The following is a 23,582-nucleotide window of genomic DNA, read 5'->3' on the forward strand; positions in this document are numbered from 1 at the left end:
TGTGTGTCTGTGTGTGTGTGTGTGTGTGTCTGTGTGACTGTGTGTGTCTGTGTGTGTGTGCTGTGTCTGTGTGTGTGCTGTGTATGTGTGTAAGAGAGAAAAGACACAAGATTAGAGCACACGATATGATGTACTGAAATGTCCATCTGCTATCTTGAGGCTGTTTTAAGAACATCAGCCAGACTGTCGCCCTAGTGTCTTTGAGCCCTGCTAGTTGACCTATATTAAACTAGTCAAGACTAACCCCTTTCCTACCTCCACCCTCGTATACACATTTTCCCCAACACCTCCTTAGTGATTTTATGTCCAAATCATTCAATCCTATTTGTCTTGAGGTGGAGAAAGTCAGCCTCAACCCAGACAAACACCTCAAACCCAAGGCGGGGCCGGCCAAGCGGACGCCTGCTAAGAAGGAGCTGCCCAGTGGGGGCAGCAGCCAGGAGGTGAGTGACCGGTGGTCCACACGAGGACGGTGTTGTTGTGCTGTGTGCTCTCACTACAACCTCAGTAGTAAACACGTAAATCGCAGACTAGTTATTTTATTCCCAGATCTTAATATTTCAGTGCTCCCAACTTCTGCCAATCATTTGTTTAGCTGGGATTTTTTGTTTAAAGTCTAGTTTTGAAAATTACTTTGGTCATTTTATTTTTTTTAGATGACCCTATTATTCTGTCTGTCTCTCTTGAGTGCAAAAGCTTTACTCTGAATGACACCAATCGCGTCGGCTTCCAACTTACCAAGAGCTGGATTTTTTTCAAAAGCATTCAAGCATTTGATACTGTATTACTTCCATCGATTTACTATGAGAAAATTAAACACTATAAGATTTCATCCAGTACTGGAATGATGTGAAAGAGGCCAGTGCTTCTCAGAATTGTTATTACTGTGGCAGACATTAAATCCCAAGGTATATCTAATTATAGTTTGCTCATAAATGTCTCATAAGTTCTAGTTCAGGATCATACAAGGGCAGAAATATAAAAGACTAGCCAAGCCGAGAAGCAGATTGCATTAACTTTGAAGAGGAAAAGTATGATCATAGACATATTTTTATTAGATTTTAATTGCATTTGTATATATGTCAACGCAAAGCCGGACTCACCTTACAGCATATCGGTGTGCCACGGTATACTGGTTGAAAACCACTGAGCTACGTAAATGAGGTCCTTTTATGGCAACAGATTTACAGTCATTTTACTGTACAGGGTATGATGTCATTATCCCTTGTGTCATAAACTAGATTGAATACTTTTATAAGAACCTAGTTGTTAATGCAGGGTGCAAGTGATCCCATATTGAGGTCGGAAAAATTCCTGTGATCACCTTATAAAAAAAATGCAGGGAAATTGTGCGTCTACGTTGTAACGGTAAAGGTATTTCAACTGGATAAATCCAAAAGCCAAGCCGTAGAAGCAATTTTGTCATTTCACAATAACAATAAGGATATAGTGTTTTTTTTTAACCCTTTTTGATCAAACCAGTGTCATTAGAGTTTTGAGAACTGAGCATTCTAACTATGATGTAACAGTCATTGAAAGCTCGAACGAGTTCTAGAACTCTGAGGAAACCCTTGGGGGGAAAACTCACACCTGGGTGCCGACCCTAAGCTTGGGAAAGTGTGCGTAGATGAGAATACAGCCCCTGCTCTCCTACTGATAACAGTATTGATGTCCATTCTGTTAGGAGCCGGCGAGAGGCAGCTCTACCTCCAGCAGCCCCCTGAGCACGCCCACCAGCAGCGCCGCCCCCTCCCGCTCCCCCTCCTCCACCTCCGGCCTCTCCTCCGGCTTCCTCCCCAGTCCTAGTCCAAGCCAGAGTGTCAAGGCTATCCAAAGCATGCTGGGTATGGATGGACACAATATGGATGCATGCACTCATGCATACACATACTCATGCACACATGCTCATGCACACATATTCACACAAACACACACACACACACACACACACACACACACACACACACACACACAGACATACAGACATGCCTAACACCTCTTCTCCTTCTGCTGTCTCTGTTCTTTGATGTTATCGTTTTTCTGTTCCTTCATTGACCATATAGTTTAATCGTAAAGAATAATACATGATGAGGTGTTTTATCAAAAAGATAATGCACCATCTTTGAAATATAAGAGACACATGCCCAGAGATGGTGTAGTGGCTAAGACCTCCACCTCCAGAACCATGTGGACCCCTGCTGGCCTGGGAATCTGTCTCTGCCTCAGCCTTCCTACTGTCTCAATGAATAAATAAACATATATGTTCAATAACATTTGTATGGATGTAAAGAAGATATACTTTTGGTTTGTTCCCTCTGCCTCTCCCACCAGGGCCCAGCTCCAAGTTCCGTCACATCCAGGGTTCTGTGCTGCACCGCGACACACACTTCACCAACCTGAAGGGCCTCAACCTCACCACGCCCGGCGAGTGTGACGGCTTCTATGCCAACCGCCAGCGTGTGGGCGTGCCCCTCGCCATCTCCGGTGGCCAGATCGCTGTCTTTGAGGTACTACATCGGAGGAAAAGAGATCGATAGACTCGGTTTGAATAATTGTGTATTGGATCGAATCCTACCAGAACATCCTCTTCTGTGTCTACACCTACTCAGCCTTCCTGCCGGCTCAATAAACTAAAATAAACGTGTGCAAATTCACAACATTCGCAACCTCTTTGCGTTAGGCCACTCCCATTGCCACGGCCCCTTTTAGCTGAATGGCATGAACACACCTTCTCACACACACACACACACACACACACACACACACACACACACACACACACACACACACACACACACACACACACACACACACACAGTTGACCTCCAATGCCGATTTTCAGCCTCCATTCATTTATCAAATGTCCAGTGCATTATTTGGCCCGTGTTACATTTGGGCCCTTGGTGTGACTCGTTCTCTTTTCTTCGGCCCTCAGCTGTCTCAGCCTGGCAAGCTGCCCGACACCGTGCTGCCCACCATCCAGAACTCTGTCAATGTGGCCGACTTCTGCTGGGACCCGTTTAACACTCATAGACTTGCCGCTGGTAAGGAAGTGATTGTGTATAGTTCTACGTATAGAGATGACGTGCTCACGTGTTCTTTTGACTGTTCACTATCTGACTGGATGCCTGTGTGTATCTATGAACTGATGTGTCCCTCTCTACCTGTGGCAGCTGGTGAAGATGCTAAGATCCGGGTGTGGCTGGTGCCAGAGGGGGGGCTGACGGAGACCCTCACGGAGCCACAGTGCATCCTGCAGGGTAGGACCTAGAGCACCAGTATGAGTTAGGAGCCATTATCACCCGTTACCAGTGTGAAGATGAACACATACTGTACATCCATTACTCATTGTTTTGAATGATTATGAATGTGGTAATGATAGTGATTACAATGATGATAATGAAGAAGGGAGGAGGGTTTATTATCATGATGGTAATTATGTTGGTGATGATGATTACGATGACAACATTGTTTATTATGATGATGACAACATCATGCTCTAACATAGTCCAAATCTCCTACAAGGCTTCAAGGCTGGCTCCAGGGTCTTGCACAGGTCTTGGTACTCATCGCTCTCTGCTAATAGGTCCGCATGGTCGCGGTACTGGCGCTCCCTCCTCAGTGCACGATCAGTAATATCTTCCAGCAGCAGTAGATAATGTATGCCATATTGTGTGTGTATGTGTGTACTATAGATAAACTATAGATTTATATGGAATCCGTTAAACTTATCTTTTGTGTCTGTTGTCATTTGTGTGGGTTCAACTCGGGAACAGTAAGATGAGCAGTGGAATGTTTCTCCACTGGCTCTTACAATGTGCAGTTGTGCACACTAAGCATTGTAAAAAATAAATAAAACCAATAATAACAATAGAGAACAAGACGGTATATGGAATATTAATACAACATGGCAAATATATAGCCTACATAAAAGGAGGACAATTATTATAATTATTTAAATCTGAGGATGTCTGTGGAATCGATGTGAACACAATCACCAATGATTTCTCCCAAATGAATCCCTTAACACTTTGAGCGCCACGCTTAGTGGTTATCTCTACCGCTAGATGGCCAGCTTGATAGTCGCTTCCGCTGTGCTTCACTATGTTTGCAAAGCTGTGTGTGTGTTCTGTGGAGACAATGGTGTGGCTCATTTGACAGACATTACTTGTAGTGCAACATGAAAAAAATTGTTTGCTTCTACACACTGTAGTTTGTAGTTTATTACACGCTAAACATCGCACATTTCCAAGATAATCCAGTCTTTTTTCATAGATTGCGAGATAAAACGTGCTATGTGCAATAAGCCCGAATCGTTCTGGTTGATTTCCTGAACCCCCAAATACTCCCAAATCAAAGGTATATAACATGTATATATGTACCTTCACAAAATCATCAAGGGGGGGGGGTCGTTTTAACTCAAAACTGTGATCGTGTTTGCCGAGCATGTTTTACGTCCGGTGAAACACAGAACTGTGATCGTTAGAAAAACACGTTTCAGGTTCGGTAAAATAGACATAGAATGTACCTTACCTTAGCCAGAAGGTATTCCAAAAAGAATAATTCCAAGTGCTTGCATCGCCATCGCGATTACCAGTGTATATGTCTATACACGTTTCGATGGTAAAATACGCGGCGATCAATGTCAATTTCGAGGCGATCAATGTGAATCTCTGTTCAAGCAGGAGGAGGGGCCCCTACCAAGGTATATGTATCAACACCAAGCCATTCCAGTTCAGACACAGATGATACTGCCACCTGGTGATAGTCGATCGGCATTGCAATTCAAACTTATACAAACGACCCAGGGACGGCTAGAATGATCCGGATGATGATCAGATGAACGGGGATCAGAGGAAAAAGATCAAAGGATCAAAACCCGAGAAATCTCGGGTCTGGCGCTCAACCGCTGGCGAGTTAACCCGGGATATCTCGGGTCTGGTGCCCAATGTGTTAAGAATATGGGCGTACACCAGTCTGTCCTATCTACAAATGCTTTTACGCGTTCGTAAATCCTGTTCTTGGCTATGAACGAATCCCCGAAAATAAATTGTTCGAGCATGCCAATATTGGCCTGAGAAGTTTTTAAGTGGAGTTATGAAGAAATGTTTTCGTAAATTTCTCGTATGTCCGTTCGAGCATGAGGACCATTGTTTATTATGATGATGACAACAGTGTATTATCTTGATGATAATTATGTTGTTGATAATTATGATTATGATGATGACAAGTGTTTATTATGATGATGATGATAAGTGTTTATTATAATGATGTTGACAACTGTGTTTATGATGATGATAATGAAAACAGTGTTTATGATGATGATGATGTAAACAGTGTTTATTATGATGATGAGGATGATGATGACAATGTTTATTGTGATGAATGAGAATGATGATGATGATGATAACAGTGTTTATTATGATGAGGATGATGATGACAACTGTTTATTATGATGATGAGGATGATGATGACAATGTTTATTGTGATGAATGAGGATGATGATGATGACAACAGTGTTTATGATGATGATGATGGTGATCATGAAGTTGGTGGTGAGGACCAAGAGCCAAGATGTGTGACTTTTGTTCTGACCGTTCTCAGGCCACACAGAAAAGATCTACTCCATCAGGTTCCACCCTCAGGCCAGTGGTCTTCTGGTGTCTTCTTCCTATGACCTGACGGTGAGGCTGTGGGACGTGGACAGTGGAGAGCAGGTCGGCCTCCTCAAGGGACATCAGGACCAGGTGAGCGGAGCAGAGGACAGGAAGTACTGCAGGTTGCTGCCCTCTCACTATTACACAGGAAGTACTGCAGGTTTCTGTTCTCACTATTACACAGGAAGTACTGCAGGCTGCTGTCCTCTCACTATTACACAGGAAGTACTGCAGGTGTCTGTCCTCTCACTATTACACAGAAAGTACTGCAGGCTGCTGTCCTCTCACTATTACACAGGAAGTACTGCAGGCTGCTGTCCTCTCACTATTACACAGGAAGTACTGCAGGCTGCTGTCCTCTCACTATTACACAGGAAGTACTGCAGGTGTCTGTTGTCTCACTATTACACAGGAAGTACTGCAGGTTTCTGTCCTCTCACTATTACACAGGAAGTACTGCAGGTGTCTGTTGTCTCACTATTACACAGGAAGTACTGCAGGTTTCTGTCCTCTCACTATTACACAGGAAGTACTGCAGGTTTCTGTTGTCTCACTATTACACATGAAGTACTGCAGGTTTCTGTTGTCTCACTATTATATTACACAGGAAGTACTGCAGGTTTCTGTTGTCTCACTATTATATTACACAGGAAGTACTGCAGGTTTCTGTTGTCTCACTATTACACAGGAAGTACTGCAGGTTTCTGTTGTCTCACTATTACACAGGAAGTACTGCAGGTTTCTGTCCTCTCACTATTACACAGGAAGTACTGCAGGTTTCTGTCCTCTCACTATTACACAAGAAGTACTGCAGGTTTCTGTTGTCTCACTATTACACAGGAAGTACTGCAGGTTTCTGTTGTCTCACTATTACACAGGAAGTACTGCAGGTTTCTGTCCTCTCACTATTACACAGGAAGTACTGCAGGTTTCTCTCCTCTCACTATTACACAGGAAGTACTGCAGGTTTCTGTCCTCTCACTATTACACAGGAAGTACTGCAGGTTTCTGTTGTCTCACTATTACACAGGAAGTACTGCAGGTTTCTCTCCTCTCACTATTACACAGGAAGTACTGCAGGTTTCTGTTGTCTCACTATTACACAGGAAGTACTGCAGGTTTCTCTCCTCTCACTATTACACAGGAAGTACTGCAGGTTTCTGTCCTCTCACTATTACACAGGAAGTACTGCAGGTTTCTGTCCTCACTATTACACAGGAAGTACTGCAGGTTTCTGTTGTCTCACTATTACACAGGAAGTACTGCAGGTTTCTGTTGTCTCTATTACACAGGAAGTACTGCAGGTTTCTGTTGTCTCACTATTACACAGGAAGTACTGCAGGTTTCTGTTGTCTCACTATTACACAGGAAGTACTGCAGGTTTCTGTCCTCTCACTATTACACAGGAAGTATTGCAGGTTTCTCTCCTCTCACTATTACACAGGAAGTACTGCAGGTTTCTGTTGTCTCACTATTACACAGGAAGTACTGTAGGTTTCTCTCCTCTCACTATTACACAGGAAGTACTGCAGGTTTCTGTCCTCACTATTACACAGGAAGTACTGCAGGTTTCTGTTGTCTCACTATTACACAGGAAGTACTGCAGGTTTCTGTTGTCTCTATTACACAGGAAGTACTGCAGGTTTCTGTTGTCTCACTATTACACAGGAAGTACTGCAGGTTTCTGTTGTCTCACTATTACACAGGAAGTACTGCAGGTTTCTGTCCTCTCACTATTACACAGGAAGTATTGCAGGTTTCTCTCCTCTCACTATTACACAGGAAGTACTGCAGGTTTCTGTTGTCTCACTATTACACAGGAAGTACTGTAGGTTTCTCTCCTCTCACTATTACACAGGAAGTACTGCAGGTTTCTGTCCTCTCACTATTACACAGGGAGTACTGCAGGTTTCTGTTGTCTCACTATTACACGGGAATTGCTTCTTACTGTCAAGATAATCAGATTTTTGTGTAATCCAATCTTTTAATTTAAAGCTAAACATGGGGGGGAAAGCTATCAAATTGGAGTCACATATGGGTATACATGTAGATATTTTGTGAGAATGAGAATGGGGCTCATTATTAAAGCATGTCTATGTTAGGGAATGAAGCATTGACATCTGCTGTGTATGTACTGAAATTATAGATTTGATTTGTTGCCATTCAGGGCATCTGGGTAGTGTAGAGGTAAGAGCACTCACCTACCACCAAAGAAACCCGGGTTCAATTCCCAGTAGGGGTACTTCTGGCTTGGGCAGTAATCATGGGGGGGAAGCCGTGGGGGATTAGTCTTGGTCATTGCAATAGCGACTCCTACTGGTCCCCCCCGCTCTACATCCTCTGGCCGCCTCAGACCCACTCCTATCCGAGCTCCGGGAGGGTCATCAAAGAGAAGCCGCCTATTCTCGGTCCTCGCCCCACAATGGTGGAACGAACTTCCCACCAGATAGGACAGCCGAATTCCGACTAATCTTTCGACTAAAAACGCACTTCTTCAATGAAATGAAATAAAATAAATAAATAAAACACCAAGACAAACGTACTGTCTTATACTATCATGCACTCTTCCTACTATACTGATATATATTTACTACTATGCACTCATCACTGCAGCACCCATGTTTCAGCACTGTTTGATGAACATTGTTACTCAGTTGTAAGAATTGTACCCTTCCTGCTGACTTGTTGTACAGAACAACTCGCTTTGGATAAAAGTGTCAGCTAAATGACTAAATGTAAATGTAAAATGGTCAGTGTGGAGGGGATCTGGTGGACATAGTGTGAACCTCTGCGCTCTCCCAGTGAACCTCATACCTGTCAGGTGAAAAGAAGTGGCTGGCGACTCCACATGTATTGGCGGAGGCATGTGGTAGTCTACACCCAACACCAGACCGACAGTAGGGTAGCGCAACAACCAGGACCGTGAATTGGGGAAACAACTAAATTGGGGAGAAAGGGGCAAAGAAAAAAGGATTTGTTGCCATTCCAAGGTGAATGTACTCTACTTATGTTTCATGTTACAAGCCCATAGATGTCTCCTAGTCTCACTCCTTGGCCTCTTTTGTGTCCAGGTGTTTGGGGTGGCATGGAGTCCAGATGGCAAACTGCTAGCCACAGTGTGTAAAGATGGGAAAGTTCGTATCTACGACCCTCGCAAGTCTCCTGAGCCTGTCCAGGTATGTACGGTACATACAGTATATGAATGACACAGAATACTGCCACCAAACCAAATATGAGAAATAACATTTCTCTCTTGTCGGTCTGTAGGAAGGCCCTGGTCCCGAGGGTCACCGCGGAGCCCGCGTGGTGTGGGTGTGTGAGGGCAAATACCTCCTGGTGTCAGGATTCGACAGGTGCAGATGATATTCCTGTGTCTGTAGTGAATGCTTAGACCTTCAATAATATACAGGCCTTCTGTAAAAACATATATATATATGCAAAAATATGAAAGGTTGCAAGACTAGAGTGAAAATATAGATATCCAGGGACGGGGTCAGTGGCTCCAGTCAACCAATCCACTAATGTAAGTACATGTGCGCTTCCTGCACAAAGCGCAAAACGATGCTTTTACAAAGCAGAAGAATGCGTATGAGCGGCCGTTGTTTGACATGATGACACCCCTCGCTTTGGCTAAGATTTCAAGGTTACTGCTTCATAATCACCTCCAGCAGCAGCAGAGTTCAGATAGATGCTGACCCCCCAGGTCGTTTCCATGTCCCCCTGCAGTCGCAGCGAGAGAGAGCTCTACCTGTACTCCGCCAACTCCCTGTCCTCCGGGGTCATAGCCACTGCCCCGGGAGACGTCTCGCCCTCCACCCTCATCCCCTTCTACGACCCTGACACCAGCCTGGTCCTGCTCACTGGGAAGGTCAGGCCACTCTAAATGACACACCGTCGCTTTTGATTCCATATCTCTTGCGTCGAGGCTTTTCTCCAGTAACGTGTGTCTTCTGTCACCGCAGGGCGATACGCGAGTCTACATCTTTGAGATCGTCCCTGAAGCGCCGTACTTCCTCGAGTGCAGTAGCTTCAACTCATCTGAACCACATAAGGTACCGTCTTCATCATCGCCCCTATTTCATATCCACTCTTTAAATGTTTCACATGCTTTTCCATCATTCATTCATCCATTCATGCAAGCAAGCAAAATGTATACAGTATATCGTATGAGGCTTCCATCCTTCCCATCCATGTGATTTAAAGATCCTCTTGATTGGTGGGGCGTCTGTAGGTAAAAGCCAACAACTCATGTTGTTATGTTGTGTCCTGTGTGCAGGGCCTGGCCTTCCTGCCTAAGACAGAGTGTGATGTGCGTGATGTGGAGGTGGTCAGAGGGCTGATGCTCAGTAAAACCACCATAGAGCCTGTGGCCTTCAGAGTGCCCCGGGTCAGGGTGAGTCAACACCGCCAGCTAGTGGAAACATGACAGCCCTGCAACCCCTTTTTATTTTTATTTTATTTATTATGTCTTGTTTTGATATGACCTTTTATACCACATTGACATTTGTACCACATTGACGTTTGTTTGATCATAAACAGCTTCTTTGGCTTTTTCTACATCTCATTCCATCTCTCATTCCTGCTTTTCCTGTCCATCTGTTGTGGGTTTTCCAGAAAGACTTCTTCCAGGACGACGTGTACCCAGACACAGCGGTGTGGTGGGAGCCCGGCCTGTCTGCCGCCGCATGGCTCTCTGGCATCAATGGACGGCACAAGAAGACCAACCTTAAGCCTAAAGACATGACCCCAGGTATGTGTGGTGGACTACAAATCCCATGCCTACATATTTTGACAGGTTTCTTGTTTATAAACATATCGTGTTCAAGCCAATCAGTAATACCCGCTGAATCACGTGACTGCATGAGCTGCAGCGCTAAAAACGGAAACCATGGCACTCCCTTGACTAAAAGTATAATGGAGCTCTATGGAGAAACCATGACACTCCCCTGACTAAAAGTACAATGGAGCTCTATGGAGAAACCATGGCACTCCCTTGACTAAAAGTATAATGGAGCTCTATGGAGAAACCATGGCACTCCCTTGACTAAAAGTATAATGGAGCTCTATGGAGAAACCATGGCACTCCCTTGACTAAAAGTATAATGGAGCTCTATGGAGAAACCATGACACTCCCCTGACTAAGTTGTCTCAAACGAAATTGGCTGGCTGTCATTTTGCCAAATCAGCATGGCTGTGAGTGAGTCTTGCACAAACAAATGCAAATATATTGTAGTATGCCCCATTTTTCTGCTCGTTCCGACCGCCTCCAGCCAATTCTGACAGCACGACTGCATTCAATTAATTTCCTATTTAGAGGAGAGTATGTAGTTGTAGTGCCTTGCGTGTACCTCGTGGCTGCATACGCTCCTCTGCATCGGAAATTAATTGAAAGCAGCCACGCTGCTAGACTTGGCTGGAGGTGGTCGGAACAAGCCTTAACGAGGAAACGCCACGGTCCCAATAAACAAACTAACACAGTGTCCAAAAGACACACATTGTGCCCAATGAGCACTGCTCCCTCTAGTGGTGGGAGGTTTATAAAACAACAAAATAAAACTTGACACAAATGGCTTTTACAATAACCTATATCTACAGTATATATATATATATATACACCTCTATTCCAGGACTTACTATCATAACCTATATAATGGTAAATGGCTGCATTTATATAGCTCTTTTATCCAAAGTGCTTTACAATTTTGTTCCTCACATTCACCCATTCACTCACACATTCACACACCGACGGCGGAGGCAACCATGCTCATCGGGAGCAATTAGGGGTTAAGTATCTTGCTCAAGGACACTTCGACACGCTGCCCAGGAGCATCGGAAATCGAACCGGGAACCTTCTGATTACCAGATGACCGCTCTACCTCCTGAGCCGCTCGCTGTCACCCCTATATCTATATTTATATATACCTCTATTCCAGGACTTACTATCATAACCTATATATATATACTGTACCTCTGAATAGTAGAGCGTACTACTTTTGTGGATCCTCTAGAAATGTGTAATGGAGTATCTCTGTTCCCAGTGAGTGAGGCCCCTAAGGAGGCTCCGGTGAGGAAGTACCTGCCCTCCTCAGTCTACCTGGAGGAAAAGACAGATGAGCAGAAGAAAGATGAGGTTAGTGTGCTCTGTGTCAGTGGTTTTCAATGTGTGGGTCATGGGAAGATTTAAAATAGGTCCCCAAATGATTCTGTGGAAGTACAGAAGAGCTCCCTCTAGTGGAGGTACAGAAGAGCTCCCTCTAGTCTACTGGAAGAAATAGACATTAGTTTGAAGATCTAAAGGCTGGATACATTTTGTGCTGTTAGACAATATTCTGCCAAAACCGTCCGGTCATAGTGGGAATATTTATTCTGGAAATGTGGATCCCTTGAAAAAAATATAAGCTTGAAAACCACTGGTCTTTATTATAATGCTGTACTTTCTCATGGGGCAGTATATCAAAATGAACCATATTATCGTCTTATCATGATCGTATTATAATGTTTTTTAATTTTTTTATATATTGTGAATTGCGATACACAAATTTGGTTCAAACTAATGATGTAAGTCGTCATTTCTTACAGAATATTATTTCCAAAATATTTGAGAATGTCACACTTCACATCACAATGCACTCCAAAATGATAATGCACATCATTTGGATCATCTAAGCAGATATACTCATTTGTATTGATATGGAAGCTGTTCTGAATCAGAGCCTGACACATGAGTATATTTTCAACTCTTAATGTTCAGAAAAAGTTATCCTGGCCAAAGTTACTAAATGTACTCCTGTCCCATCCTGTCCCTGTTTTTCTTTTAAGGGGTTGGGATACTTATTACACAATGCAACTATTTTTATTGGGAAACAAAAGAGAATGGCCAACATTTCGTTCAGACTCAAGAAAACATTGCATATTCATAGGAATATGTATATATATGGAAAGATTCATTTATTATATTATTATTATTTCTTCCCGATCCTGCCCACCCCGTGGATGTTTTTCCTGTCCCACCCCGATCATGGGATTCATAGTGAAATGTACTCCTGTCCCGTGAGAATTCTGTCTAGAAATATTTTATTTTCTTTCTGTATCGCCCAGCCATCACTTTATTATTTATTATTTATTATTACACTTTATTTCACCTGGATTAGTGTTTATTTACATTGTGTTTGTGTGTAGCTGCTGAGTGCCATGGTAGCCAAGCTGGGGAACATAGACGACCCACTGCCTCAAGACTCCTTCCAGGGGGTGGACGAGGATGAATGGGTAAGTGAATATCATAAATACTTAAACATTGTTGTATTTTTACATAAAAACCTATTTCCCATAAAGTCAGGTCTTCAGGAACGCCTCATATTATGACTGACAAACATTTATTATACATTTTTTAATCATTCCAATTCTGTTGAGTTTATAGGGTAATTCAATTAATTTAGGCAAAAATGTAAATGATCAATAATGAAAAACAAACAAACACTAAAACAGGAGTCACAGAGTTTTCCTGTGACACCTGCAGCATGACATATTGACTCCATTCCAGACATCACGGAAGTCCAAACACTCTCAAGCTAATGTTTGTTGCTGTTGTGTCTTCCAGGATGACTAGCGGGTGGCGTTCCCTCGCGCTCGGTCCAGCCAGGGTGCCAGCAGAGCAGTCTACTGGAGTCTTAAGTTGCCATTCCTGCATTCCTGGGTGCCACAAAGTCATCCCGTACGCTTTGTTAGCTACCATGTTAGCCTGCCGCCGTATACCTCCCATCTAACATGTAGACATAGTAGACCATAGGATCTGGAGCTTCCACACACTGTACATAGATCACATTCCCAGCATGCCTACCAACGTTCCTGGCATGCCTCTAAATGCTCCCGCTGTGTATCCGACACTCCCAACATGAATCCAAAATTCCCTTCATGGATGTAACTTATCTGGTATATTTTCAAACCTATATCTGACTTTCCGGGTTCTTTCCTGGTCGGTTACTTTCTATGCGTGTGCATGTTGCCTCTGCAGTATGTGCGATCGTCGGACCGCCGCTTGCTTTTGTAAAGAGCCAGTTATAATAAGCACACCTCACCACAATGTGTGTCTTTGATGATCAACTGTTTGTGATCTTGTCGGAACAACCGAACAGCATGCATCTGGAATATCAGGATCCCTGCTCTTCCAGGATTGGTCACCACCTCCTCCAGCCTTTGCATGTTTAGAGATACAACATGCACATGCGCATGCACACACACACACACACACACACACACACACACACACACACACACACACACACACACATACACACACTCTTCAAGTGGATATCATAGCTTCTACTATACCGCCTGCTCCTTAGGGATGATGAATCCGTCAGGTGTTCCAGCTCACATGCTTACAGCAGCAGAAACCGCACACACACACACACACACACACACACACACACACACACACACACACACACACAGGATACAACAGGGTTTTACAACATTCAGGTGTAATCATAAACTGGAACTGGAGCGATAACAAGGTAGTTTTGGTAGATTCTTCTCACTCTGGTCATAACGTAAAATGACATTTTAGCACAGTTTAAATGTTAGTTGTTGTACCGGATCAATTTGGGGGAGAGTTTCTTTTTTGCCATTGGGGATGGTCTTACGGGGTTTGATAAACATGGATTGTTCTCTGCCATCGGTTGTTGTGCATTTAAAAGCCAAACCATCACCTTAATAGGGTTTTAGAAGGGGTCTACATATATTCTAGGGTTATGATATGAGGGGGGCTTATCTATATGGCTCTTTTTCCCTATGTGTACTGCACAACTGGACTGTTATTCTATATTGTTGTTTGGGGCATTCCTCACTAATAGAACTAAATATTTTATTTGATGTTTATCATTAGTAAGTATTCATGATGTTTGTTATTCACAATACAGTATTAATATTTTACAATGTTATTATAACAGCAATCATATTTCCAATCAGGGCTACAGCACAATGCAATATTGTCAATAATCCAGGCTTGATCCAATCACGTTGTTTACACACACACTGATGGACTGGAATGAATGAACCAACCAATTGAATCATGCATGGTGGTGCACATTGTGTAGTAGGCCTACTTGAAGTGAACACATACATGGACTATAGTTGTTGTTAATGTCTGTATGTGATGTATCGGTGCCTGCAATTTCTCAAATGTCAAATGTTGTTGTTTCTGGGATATTAACTTGCCTTCCATTGTGTAAAAAAAACCCTTCTTTTTATACATTGAGTGAAGCACTGTTTTCTCTCTCTCTTAACGGTTTTGTGGGATTTTTCATTGTTGCCTTGCAATAAACACCTTTTGAACCTTGTATAATGTCTGGTTGTGTAATTATTTCATTTTGGGGTGAATCAATAGGACAAAGATAAATCAAAAGAATAACGTTACATCTAGGGATTTTTATAGTGCACTGACTTGAGTTTGTATTGTACGGCTAGAAAAGATGCTTGCTGTTTGAACCCCTTGCCACTAGATGTCAGTACTTGCAACGAGAAATGCAAACGTACATAGTCTTGGATTCGACTACATCTTTGCGGCGTGATTACCAAAGGTAGCCGCATTTCTGGCAGACGCTCTCTGATTGGCCGATGCCAGTTTCTACACTGGTTAAGCTTAGGCAATCTTCGAAGTTGGTTAAGGTTAGGCAAGTTCTTTCGACGGTTAAGCTTAGGCACTCTTTCGAAGTTGGTTAAGGTTAGAGTTTGTCTTAGAGCATGGCGATAGAACGCCAGGTAGTTTGCAGGCTGTTTGACGTGGAAATGGGCAAAGACACAGCTCGTCACGCTATTGGGCGCACATGTCACATGACCAGAAATGCGGCTACCTTTGGATAGATATATATGGGAACGCATCTTTGCGCGGAGCATGAACCATGCACTTTGACCCCGCTGTGACCTTGAATGGAGTACATGTGAAAAAGAAAACCTGTACTCCACACTCAACCTTGCTGTGAATTATTCTTTTTAAATGGTAAGACTGTCTTTATAACATTCATGATTGTGATAACATTGTGTCGGGCTATTTGACGGATTTGCTGGATTGTTGTGCCAGTTAACTGTTGGCTATTAGGCTAAAGAGACACATAGTTGAGCTGTCTTGGTGTCGGCTATGTGAGTCTAGATGCTCTACGTGCCAGACCCCCTGGTCTGTTTAATATCCATGTCTCCATGTACGTCAAACACAAGAACATGAGTCAGACACGGGTCGTTTGATTCTTCTGTGACATTTCGATACATGAAATGCTGTGCCATTTTAGACAGAGTTAATGTACTATGAATTGAAAATGGGGGACCCTGATGTAAACAAGACAAACGTGAGTCTGGTCCCCTTAACAATTGTGTGTATTGAGCCGTACTGTATTGTACCCATTCTGCAATCTGTTAAATAAAGTTTTCATTCATTCACATGCGCATCTTCGCCAACTAGCTCAGATGGAGCCGATTGTTCAGTGTTTGCTCCTGTAGTGTCTCCTCTCTCTCTCACTCCTGGTTATCACGGACTGTAGAGTGTAGTGTCTCCTCTCTCTCTCTCTCTCTCTCCTGGTTATCAGGCTGAAAAGTCAGCAACTAATCTATACAACCTAGAGAACCAAAATCAAGATCTAATATTTAACACACAGCGGTACTGTTCCATGAATGAATGAATGAAAACTTTATTTAACAGATTGCAGATTGGGTACAATACAGTACGGCTCAATACATACAATTGTTAAGGGGATGCAGACCTGAGAAAGACGTTTGTCTTGTTTCCATTTTCAATTCATATAGACATTTATGACATACACAACATACATGACATTTATGGCATAGGGACATATAGGTATTTAGTACTGATACATTTGTGACATAAACGGTATTCAAATATACAGTACTGTTACCCCTAGATCCTGACAGAGTATATACATATGATGGGGAGGGGACTGTACATTAGGAGGGGGTGGGTGGGTGGGAGTGTGTGCTTTACTTTGTATACGATGGTGTTGGAGCTTTTACACCCAAATTATGTTTATTTCCCAGTTGTGCTAAACGTTACCTCTAGTTCTAACCAGAACTGACACATATCCATAGTTAGTTATTGCCTTGGGTAGCTAGCTGGGCCGCGTCTATGCCAAATACAATCAGAGGAACCCGGAAACCGAACAGCGTTGTATTTGGCATAGACGCAGCTGGGCCAGCAAAGTTGGTCCATGCACCGTCATCAGATAGTTATTTCAGTGCAGCAGAGTTCTGAACATGTTGTTGTTGGTGGTGTCATATAATACCGAACTCTTAGCTGTGTTGTTTGTAGCTTTGGGAAGACTATTCATATTCACACATCTAGACTGTCCAAGACCATACCATAGGAATAACACTTTGGTGCAATTGTGCCTTTTAATAATCACGTCTTGGTTATTCAAACTGTAATGTTGTTGTCCAGGTTGTGGACACATTACTCACAGAGCCACCAGCTTATCTGCTGATTGATTGATTGATTGAAAACTTTATTAACAGATTGCAGAATGGGTACAGTACAGTACAGCTCAATACAATTGTTAAGGGGATGCAGACCAGAGAAAGACTTTCGTCTCGTTTACATCAGGGTCCCCCATTTTCAATTCATCATAACATATATGACATACACGACATACATTACAGATAGACAGTACTGCTACATCTATACATTTATGACATACCAGATTTGCAAATACAGTACTGTTTGTGATACAAAAAGAGTCCAGAAAAGAGAGTATATACATTTGACGTAGAAACTGTACATTGGAGGAGGTGGGGTTGGGTGGGGGGGGCTGTACATTGGAGGTGGTGGGGTGGGGGACACACACTGTACACTGTACATTGGAATATTGACAGAACCATACATGGTCATTTACTGTACATTGGAGGGGGTTGGGTTAGGACATTTGCAGGGGCCAGTTTCGAATTGCAGTCTCCCGTAGGTGTTCTTTGAGAGTGAAGAGACTAAAGAAACGTGTTTAGTCCCTTGTTTGAGCCGAATCTGGGTTGAACATGATTTGTGGAACTCCCTCTGGTGTTGTGGTCGTGGTATTCACTGACCTTTAGGAAGTATTTTGACATGTACATGGGTACCTTGGTGGTGTAGTGTATCTTGTAGACCAGGCCCATTGCAAGTTGCTGCTCTGTCGTCTACTCTAAGCCATCCTAGGTTGTCAAAGTGCTATATCGTTTACTGCCTCATTTGCATTTTACAAAAAGATTTACAAAGATTGATGAATCATGTGTTTTCTTATACAGGCGAGATACCTGGCCCAGATCCTGGTCATGGGGGCACAGGTGGTGGGACGGGCGTTTGCACGAGCTTTACGACAAGAATATGCTGGTAATGGTCTGAACTGCAGTCCAGAGGCGACTCTCTAACATCTACTTTGGGTCGACATTTTCTAATTTGTGACCTGTCCTGTCTAAATGTTTAAATGTTGAGCGATTTGCAGTGTCTAATTTCCCACGGGATAATAAAATTATTTCTATTCTATTCTATTCAAACATGTTCTAGAACATACTGTAGTATGACTAGCTAGTAGGGCTGTCCTCCACTAACATACTGTACTGTAGTATGACTAGCTAGTAGGGCTGTACATACTGTAGTATGACTAGCTAGCAGGGCTGTACATACTGTAGTATGACTAGCTAGCAGGGCTGTACATACTGTAGTATGACTAGCTAGTAGGGCTGTACATACTGTAGTATGACTAGCTAGTAGGGCTGTACATACTGTAGTATGACTAGCTAGCAGGGCTGTACATACTGTAGTATGACTAGCTAGCAGGGCTGTACATACTGTAGTATGACTAGCTAGTAGGGCTGTACATACTGTAGTATGACTAGCTAGTAGGGCTGTACATACTGTAGTATGACTAGCTAGCAGGGCTGTACATACTGTAGTATGACTAGCTAGTAGGGCTGTACATACTGTAGTATGACTAGCTAGCAGGGCTGTACATACTGTAGTATGACTAGCTAGCAGGGCTGTACATACTGTAGTATGACTAGCTAGCAGGGCTGTACATACTGTAGTATGACTAGCTAGTAGGGCTGTACATACTGTAGTATGACTAGCTAGTAGGGCTGTACATACTGTAGTATGACTAGCTAGCAGGGCTGTACATACTGTAGTATGACTAGCTAGCAGGGCTGTACATACTGTAGTATGACTAGCTAGCAGGGCTGTACATACTGTAGTATGACTAGCTAGCAGGGCTGTACATACTGTAGTATGACTAGCTAGTAGGGCTGTACATACTGTAGTATGACTAGCTAGCAGGGCTGTACATACTGTAGTATGACTAGCTAGCAGGGCTGTACATACTGTAGTATGACTAGCTAGCAGGGCTGTACATACTGTAGTATGACTAGCTAGCAGGGCTGTACATACTGTAGTATGACTAGCTAGTAGGGCTGTACATACTGTAGTATGACTAGCTAGTAGGGCTGTACTACATACTGTAGTATGACTAGCTAGTAGGGCTGTACATACTGTAGTATGACTAGCTAGTAGGGCTGTACATACTGTAGTATGACTAGCTAGTAGGGCTGTACTACATACTGTAGTATGACTAGCTAGCAGGGCTGTACATACTGTAGTATGACTAGCTAGTAGGGCTGTCCTCCACTAAAAGTCTTAGCCAACTAGGCTAATAGCCATAGAAAGCTGTCAACTAATTTAATTGTATATTTAATGGACAAATCTTTAAAATTGTGTTTCTCACATTTTTGTCCTTCTGCAAATGAATACAATATTATGCTGAAGAGTGATCTTGATCTCCCAGCATATGATGATATAATGGAGAGTTGACCATGCCTGTGTCCTCTGCTCCCCCACAGCCAGCCAGGCAGCAGCGCAGGCCCGGGGCCGGTCAGGTCAGCAGTCTGCTGCCGCCTCCAGCATCTCTGGGATGAGCTTACAAGAAGCCCAGCAGATCCTCAATATCACCACACTCACCCCTGAGGAGATCCAGACGGTACCAACATGCTTTACATTACCACAAGGGCACTAGCAAGGTTCCCACGCCTCCTGGAAAACCTGGACATTCAGAGACTAGATTTCCAGTCATGGAAAACCTGGAAAATGTGCTAAAATGACCAAATATCATGGAAATAATCTTATGTTGTCCTGGAAACTTTTAATTGTATTTTAGCCCCTACATGTAGGTGTGTGTTTTGTTTGAAACTCAACCATTATCATGGTTCATGATATGGCCATAAAATTGTGACAAATTAGTCACAGATTTTAAACAATTGTGTCCCCTATCAGATGTAACTCACCAAATGTATATCCAACTGTGTCATTTTACGTGAAAGTCCTATGTTGATTCTCAACCATCAATAACTGGTATTTCTGTCTACAGAACTATGAACACCTCTTCAAAGCCAACGACAAAACAGCAGGGGGCTCGTTTTATGTACAGTCAAAGGTGCCCACCTCATTCCACCTGATGATTAAAGAAGCGCTCAGTTGTGTGACATCACACACAACTTGACAAATAAGAAACTGCAATTACAAATTTATCATCGACAACAATTATATATTTGAATATCTCATAAATTCATCAACTCAATTAATTTTGTATTAATTTCATTAATAAACTTTATATGTTGTGTGTGTGTCCAGGTGGTACGGGCTAAGGAGCGTCTAGACGAAGAACTTGACATTCAGGCCCAGGACTCCCGGCAATCGCAGCAGAAACGGCAGAATACAGAAACATGAAATATGATAATTATGTGTGCCCCCCCAATCCTCTGTAAATTATAACCCTAATAAAAGCTGTATCCTTTTCTCTATTCCTGGTCATATTTAAATGAGCTCTTCAGCGTTTGTAAGGGTGCTTGATATTGCTGTTGTGTTTCAAGAAGACTACGTAGTAGTCCACCCTCTTTTGATACTCGTTGGACTCGAGGGAGGATGGTATCAATTCAGGAAACGGCACTGCGAACAAACTGGGATTTGAATCCATACAGAATATCAGTACTTGATGTCCCCAAATTAGTGTACTGATTGTGTTATGTTGTTTATTTATGGGTGTGAGGCTATGTGTTAAATAGTCTAGTTATCCTTATTGTGAGGATCCAAATGGATTCTTCTTCTTACTATATCATCGCTTTGTAGAGGATACAGGGGCGACAGTGGCTCAGGAGGTAGAGCGGCGGTCTTCTGGTAGTCGGAAGGTCCCAGTCGAAGTGTCCTTGAGCAAGACACTTACCCCCTAACTGCTCCCGATGAGCCGGTTGGCACCTTGCATGGTTGCCTTCGGTGTGCGTGAACGTCTGCGTGAATGTGAGGCATGAGTTGTAAAGCGCTTTGGATAAAAGCGCTATATAAATGCAGTCCATTTACAATGTGGCCTTATGTCGTTTTAAACCTAAATGCAATAAGAGTATTAAGTGAAACTGCAGCCTATGAACTCATCTTAAGGTTAATCATGATTGTTCACTGTATACAGTATTATTACAGCATTATTCTGCTAGGTGTTTTTCTTGAGTCCTGAGAATCCGCATTGTAAATGTTCACCTTGTGGACGTCTCAGCCGTGCACGTGGCCAGTATGTTTAATGTTGGAACACAAAATGAATGCACAAGTTGTATCAAATGCAACTTTATTAAACATTTTTTCTTTTTTTCCCATTGACATTATCAATATGGTAATAAAATCCTCTAAAACAGGAACGCTGCTATGTTGTACCAATTGGAGACTTTTACATGTTCAACCACAGAACATGATGCCAGGAAAAAATATATATTCATATAATCCTTTTTTTTTTCATATACTGTATAGCTTCTATATTTAACCTATAATAAAAGGCACTTGGAAAAATTAAAATACTGACATTAGAATATCTCACAAATGTGCAAAAACAGAACTTGGAACAGGCCTCTCGTGGCCTTAGTCTTAACATTAACCCTTTGTGCATCACTGTGGCACTTCAGTCAATGGCATCCCTTGTAAATGACACTGAACTTAGCTAGCTAACAATTTTTCTTTTTTGTGTGTGCACCCTAGATTTGGATGTGTAGTAGCACTCACACAAGAGATTCTTATTTTCACTTGGCACAGAAATTAACAGTGAGTGTTAGTACTGCTGTGAAAGCTCCATAAATAAGTACCGTTTAAGGAATAAGGTTTTCAAAATTCAGACATTTCTCACTTATCAAGGATTAGAAACGGTGTAGATTCTTACAAAGGCTCTTGGTCTTCAAAACAATAATCTTCCATAACGGGAATGAATATGATAGATGGTTGGCACCCCCGGCACATACACTCCTTAAAGGGGAACAAAAGTGCAGTTTATTACAGGTTTGCGCCCAAAGGGTTAATGAATCAAACAGCTTATTTTATTATTGAAAGATGTGGACCCTGGAGGGATCCATGTCATTTGTCAGCTTTTCTCCGGCCCACACAGCCTCTGTCGCTGGCTGCAATGTGCAGAGAGAGAGAGTAGAGCAGAGAAGAGGAGGAGGAGGACGGGGTTGTGGAGGAGAGACGTGTCTATGGGCTTCACTGTTGCCAGGGAGACCTAGTCTAGCCTACTTAACACCTGTTCCTGGTGACATCACAGGCAAGGATGGTCCACTCACAACCAGGGATTCTTCTCTACGGCCAGCCTGAAGGGAGAGGCCAGATAATAACCAGCCAAGATCACACATGTGTTTGTAATAGGAGTGATTAAGAATCACTGAGATAGATAAGTATGGTGCGCATCTCTACTACAGACCCTCCCCAGGGAGAGAGAGTCGGTCTGTGTAAATCATTATCCAATCCAATCCAACTTTATTTATAAAGCGCTTTAACAGCCACAGGGGCACAAAGTGCTGTACAGAGGGAGCATATTAAAAACTATAAGCAGCACTAAAAATAGATGAATGACCCAGCTCCTTAAAAATCCTTAATTTAGACAGGGGGTTATATTTGTTTTTGTTCACAGTGTATGTGGTTTAATGTGTTTGTCTTGTTTTAATTTCTTTTTTTCTTTTACATCTCTGGTAAAAGGCTGTGTGGAGCGAGGGAGTCAAGCTTTTTGGGTTTATTCTATAAAAAAACACCCAGAGGGCAGACAGAGTTCAGTGGCCTAGTTTCGCTGCTGGCTTGTATGTGAGCCACTGCCACATTGGGCACGCAGCAGCCAGTGACTTCAGAGACGAGATGCCGCTTGCTGGGTGGTTGGCCAGATGGATGGGTACTCCAACAGCCCAGCCCTCCACCTCTCTATCCTGCTGGCACACTGCCTCTCCCTTCATCTCTCCCTATCCCCCTGTTCATTCATTTATTCACTCAATCAGGCCTTTCCTTGTCGCCTCTCTCTCTCTCCCTAGGCTGCCCGCCATCTTAGAACTGCTGCAAATGGTTGTCATCTCTCGACGGCTTTCGCCGCATGAGACTGTACTTTGAAAGTGTAACGCAGAGAGCAGATCAATCAATCTGTGTCGTTTGCAATTCCTAAGATAGTATTGTATTTGGACACTGATTAATGTGTCCAGATACCTTATAGAGCACTGTGTTTGAGGTACACCCTCCCGTTATGGACGCAACAAAGAGACATCATAGTAATCTAAATGTACATGTGCTCCTCAGTACAGCTGTGTGATTGTCATTGAGGAATGTCATGTTATTGTGGTCCACTGGCTAACCCCCCTGTTCCTCTCTGGAGGACCACTCGTCCCCCCTCTCCAACCTCTCTGAGACCCGGGCGGAGGGCCAGGAGAAAGCTGAGTACAGAGCAGCCACAAGGAATCAAAGCAACTTCAACATCAGAAAAATGTCTCGTCTGAACAACAGCAAAATAATGACAAAAAAAAACAGCAATAACTGTGATTATTCTCAAGAATGGAGATACCGACGTGGATAAAGTAAGACCCTTAAGAGATGATGTGTGTGTGGGAGGGTGGGGCGTG

The 23,582-nt window shown here is 43.0% G+C and overlaps 2 protein-coding genes across 2 annotated transcripts in view; both read left to right on the forward strand.

Moving 5' to 3' along the window:
- Positions 1–14,994, forward strand: part of coro7 (coronin 7) — a 301,330-nt gene extending 286,336 nt beyond the window's left edge. The window contains 15 exon segments of the mRNA XM_084329480.1: positions 336–443; positions 1,685–1,844; positions 2,332–2,507; positions 2,936–3,044; positions 3,174–3,260; positions 5,605–5,747; positions 8,729–8,833; positions 8,925–9,010; positions 9,384–9,525; positions 9,620–9,709; positions 9,934–10,050; positions 10,272–10,407; positions 11,696–11,787; positions 12,837–12,923; positions 13,255–14,994. Of these exon segments, the coding sequence (XP_084185606.1) occupies positions 336–443; positions 1,685–1,844; positions 2,332–2,507; positions 2,936–3,044; positions 3,174–3,260; positions 5,605–5,747; positions 8,729–8,833; positions 8,925–9,010; positions 9,384–9,525; positions 9,620–9,709; positions 9,934–10,050; positions 10,272–10,407; positions 11,696–11,787; positions 12,837–12,923; positions 13,255–13,263 (1,647 nt within the window). The 3' untranslated portion in view covers positions 13,264–14,994.
- A 539-nt stretch (positions 14,995–15,533) lies between these two features.
- Positions 15,534–20,470, forward strand: pam16 (presequence translocase associated motor 16). Its single transcript, XM_084329482.1, has 5 exons — positions 15,534–15,654; positions 17,934–18,018; positions 19,521–19,657; positions 20,045–20,110; positions 20,308–20,470. Exons 1-5 carry the CDS (start codon positions 15,652–15,654, stop codon positions 20,401–20,403), a joined length of 387 nt encoding a protein of 128 aa, XP_084185608.1. The 5' UTR covers positions 15,534–15,651; the 3' UTR covers positions 20,404–20,470.
- The last annotated feature ends 3,112 nt before the right edge of the window (positions 20,471–23,582 follow it).

This window comes from Notolepis coatsorum (genome assembly GCF_963971535.1).
Source record: "Notolepis coatsorum genome assembly, chromosome: 14".
NCBI lineage: Eukaryota > Metazoa > Chordata > Actinopteri > Aulopiformes > Paralepididae > Notolepis > Notolepis coatsorum.

Excerpts from the sequence above, each read along its gene's own strand:
- pam16 (XM_084329482.1), top strand. Across the intron at positions 18,019-19,520 it reads TTTACGACAAGAATATGCTG|CCAGCCAGGCAGCAGCGCAG; the intron begins GTAATGGTCTGA and ends GCTCCCCCACAG. Across the intron at positions 19,658-20,044 it reads CCCCTGAGGAGATCCAGACG|AACTATGAACACCTCTTCAA; the intron begins GTACCAACATGC and ends TTCTGTCTACAG.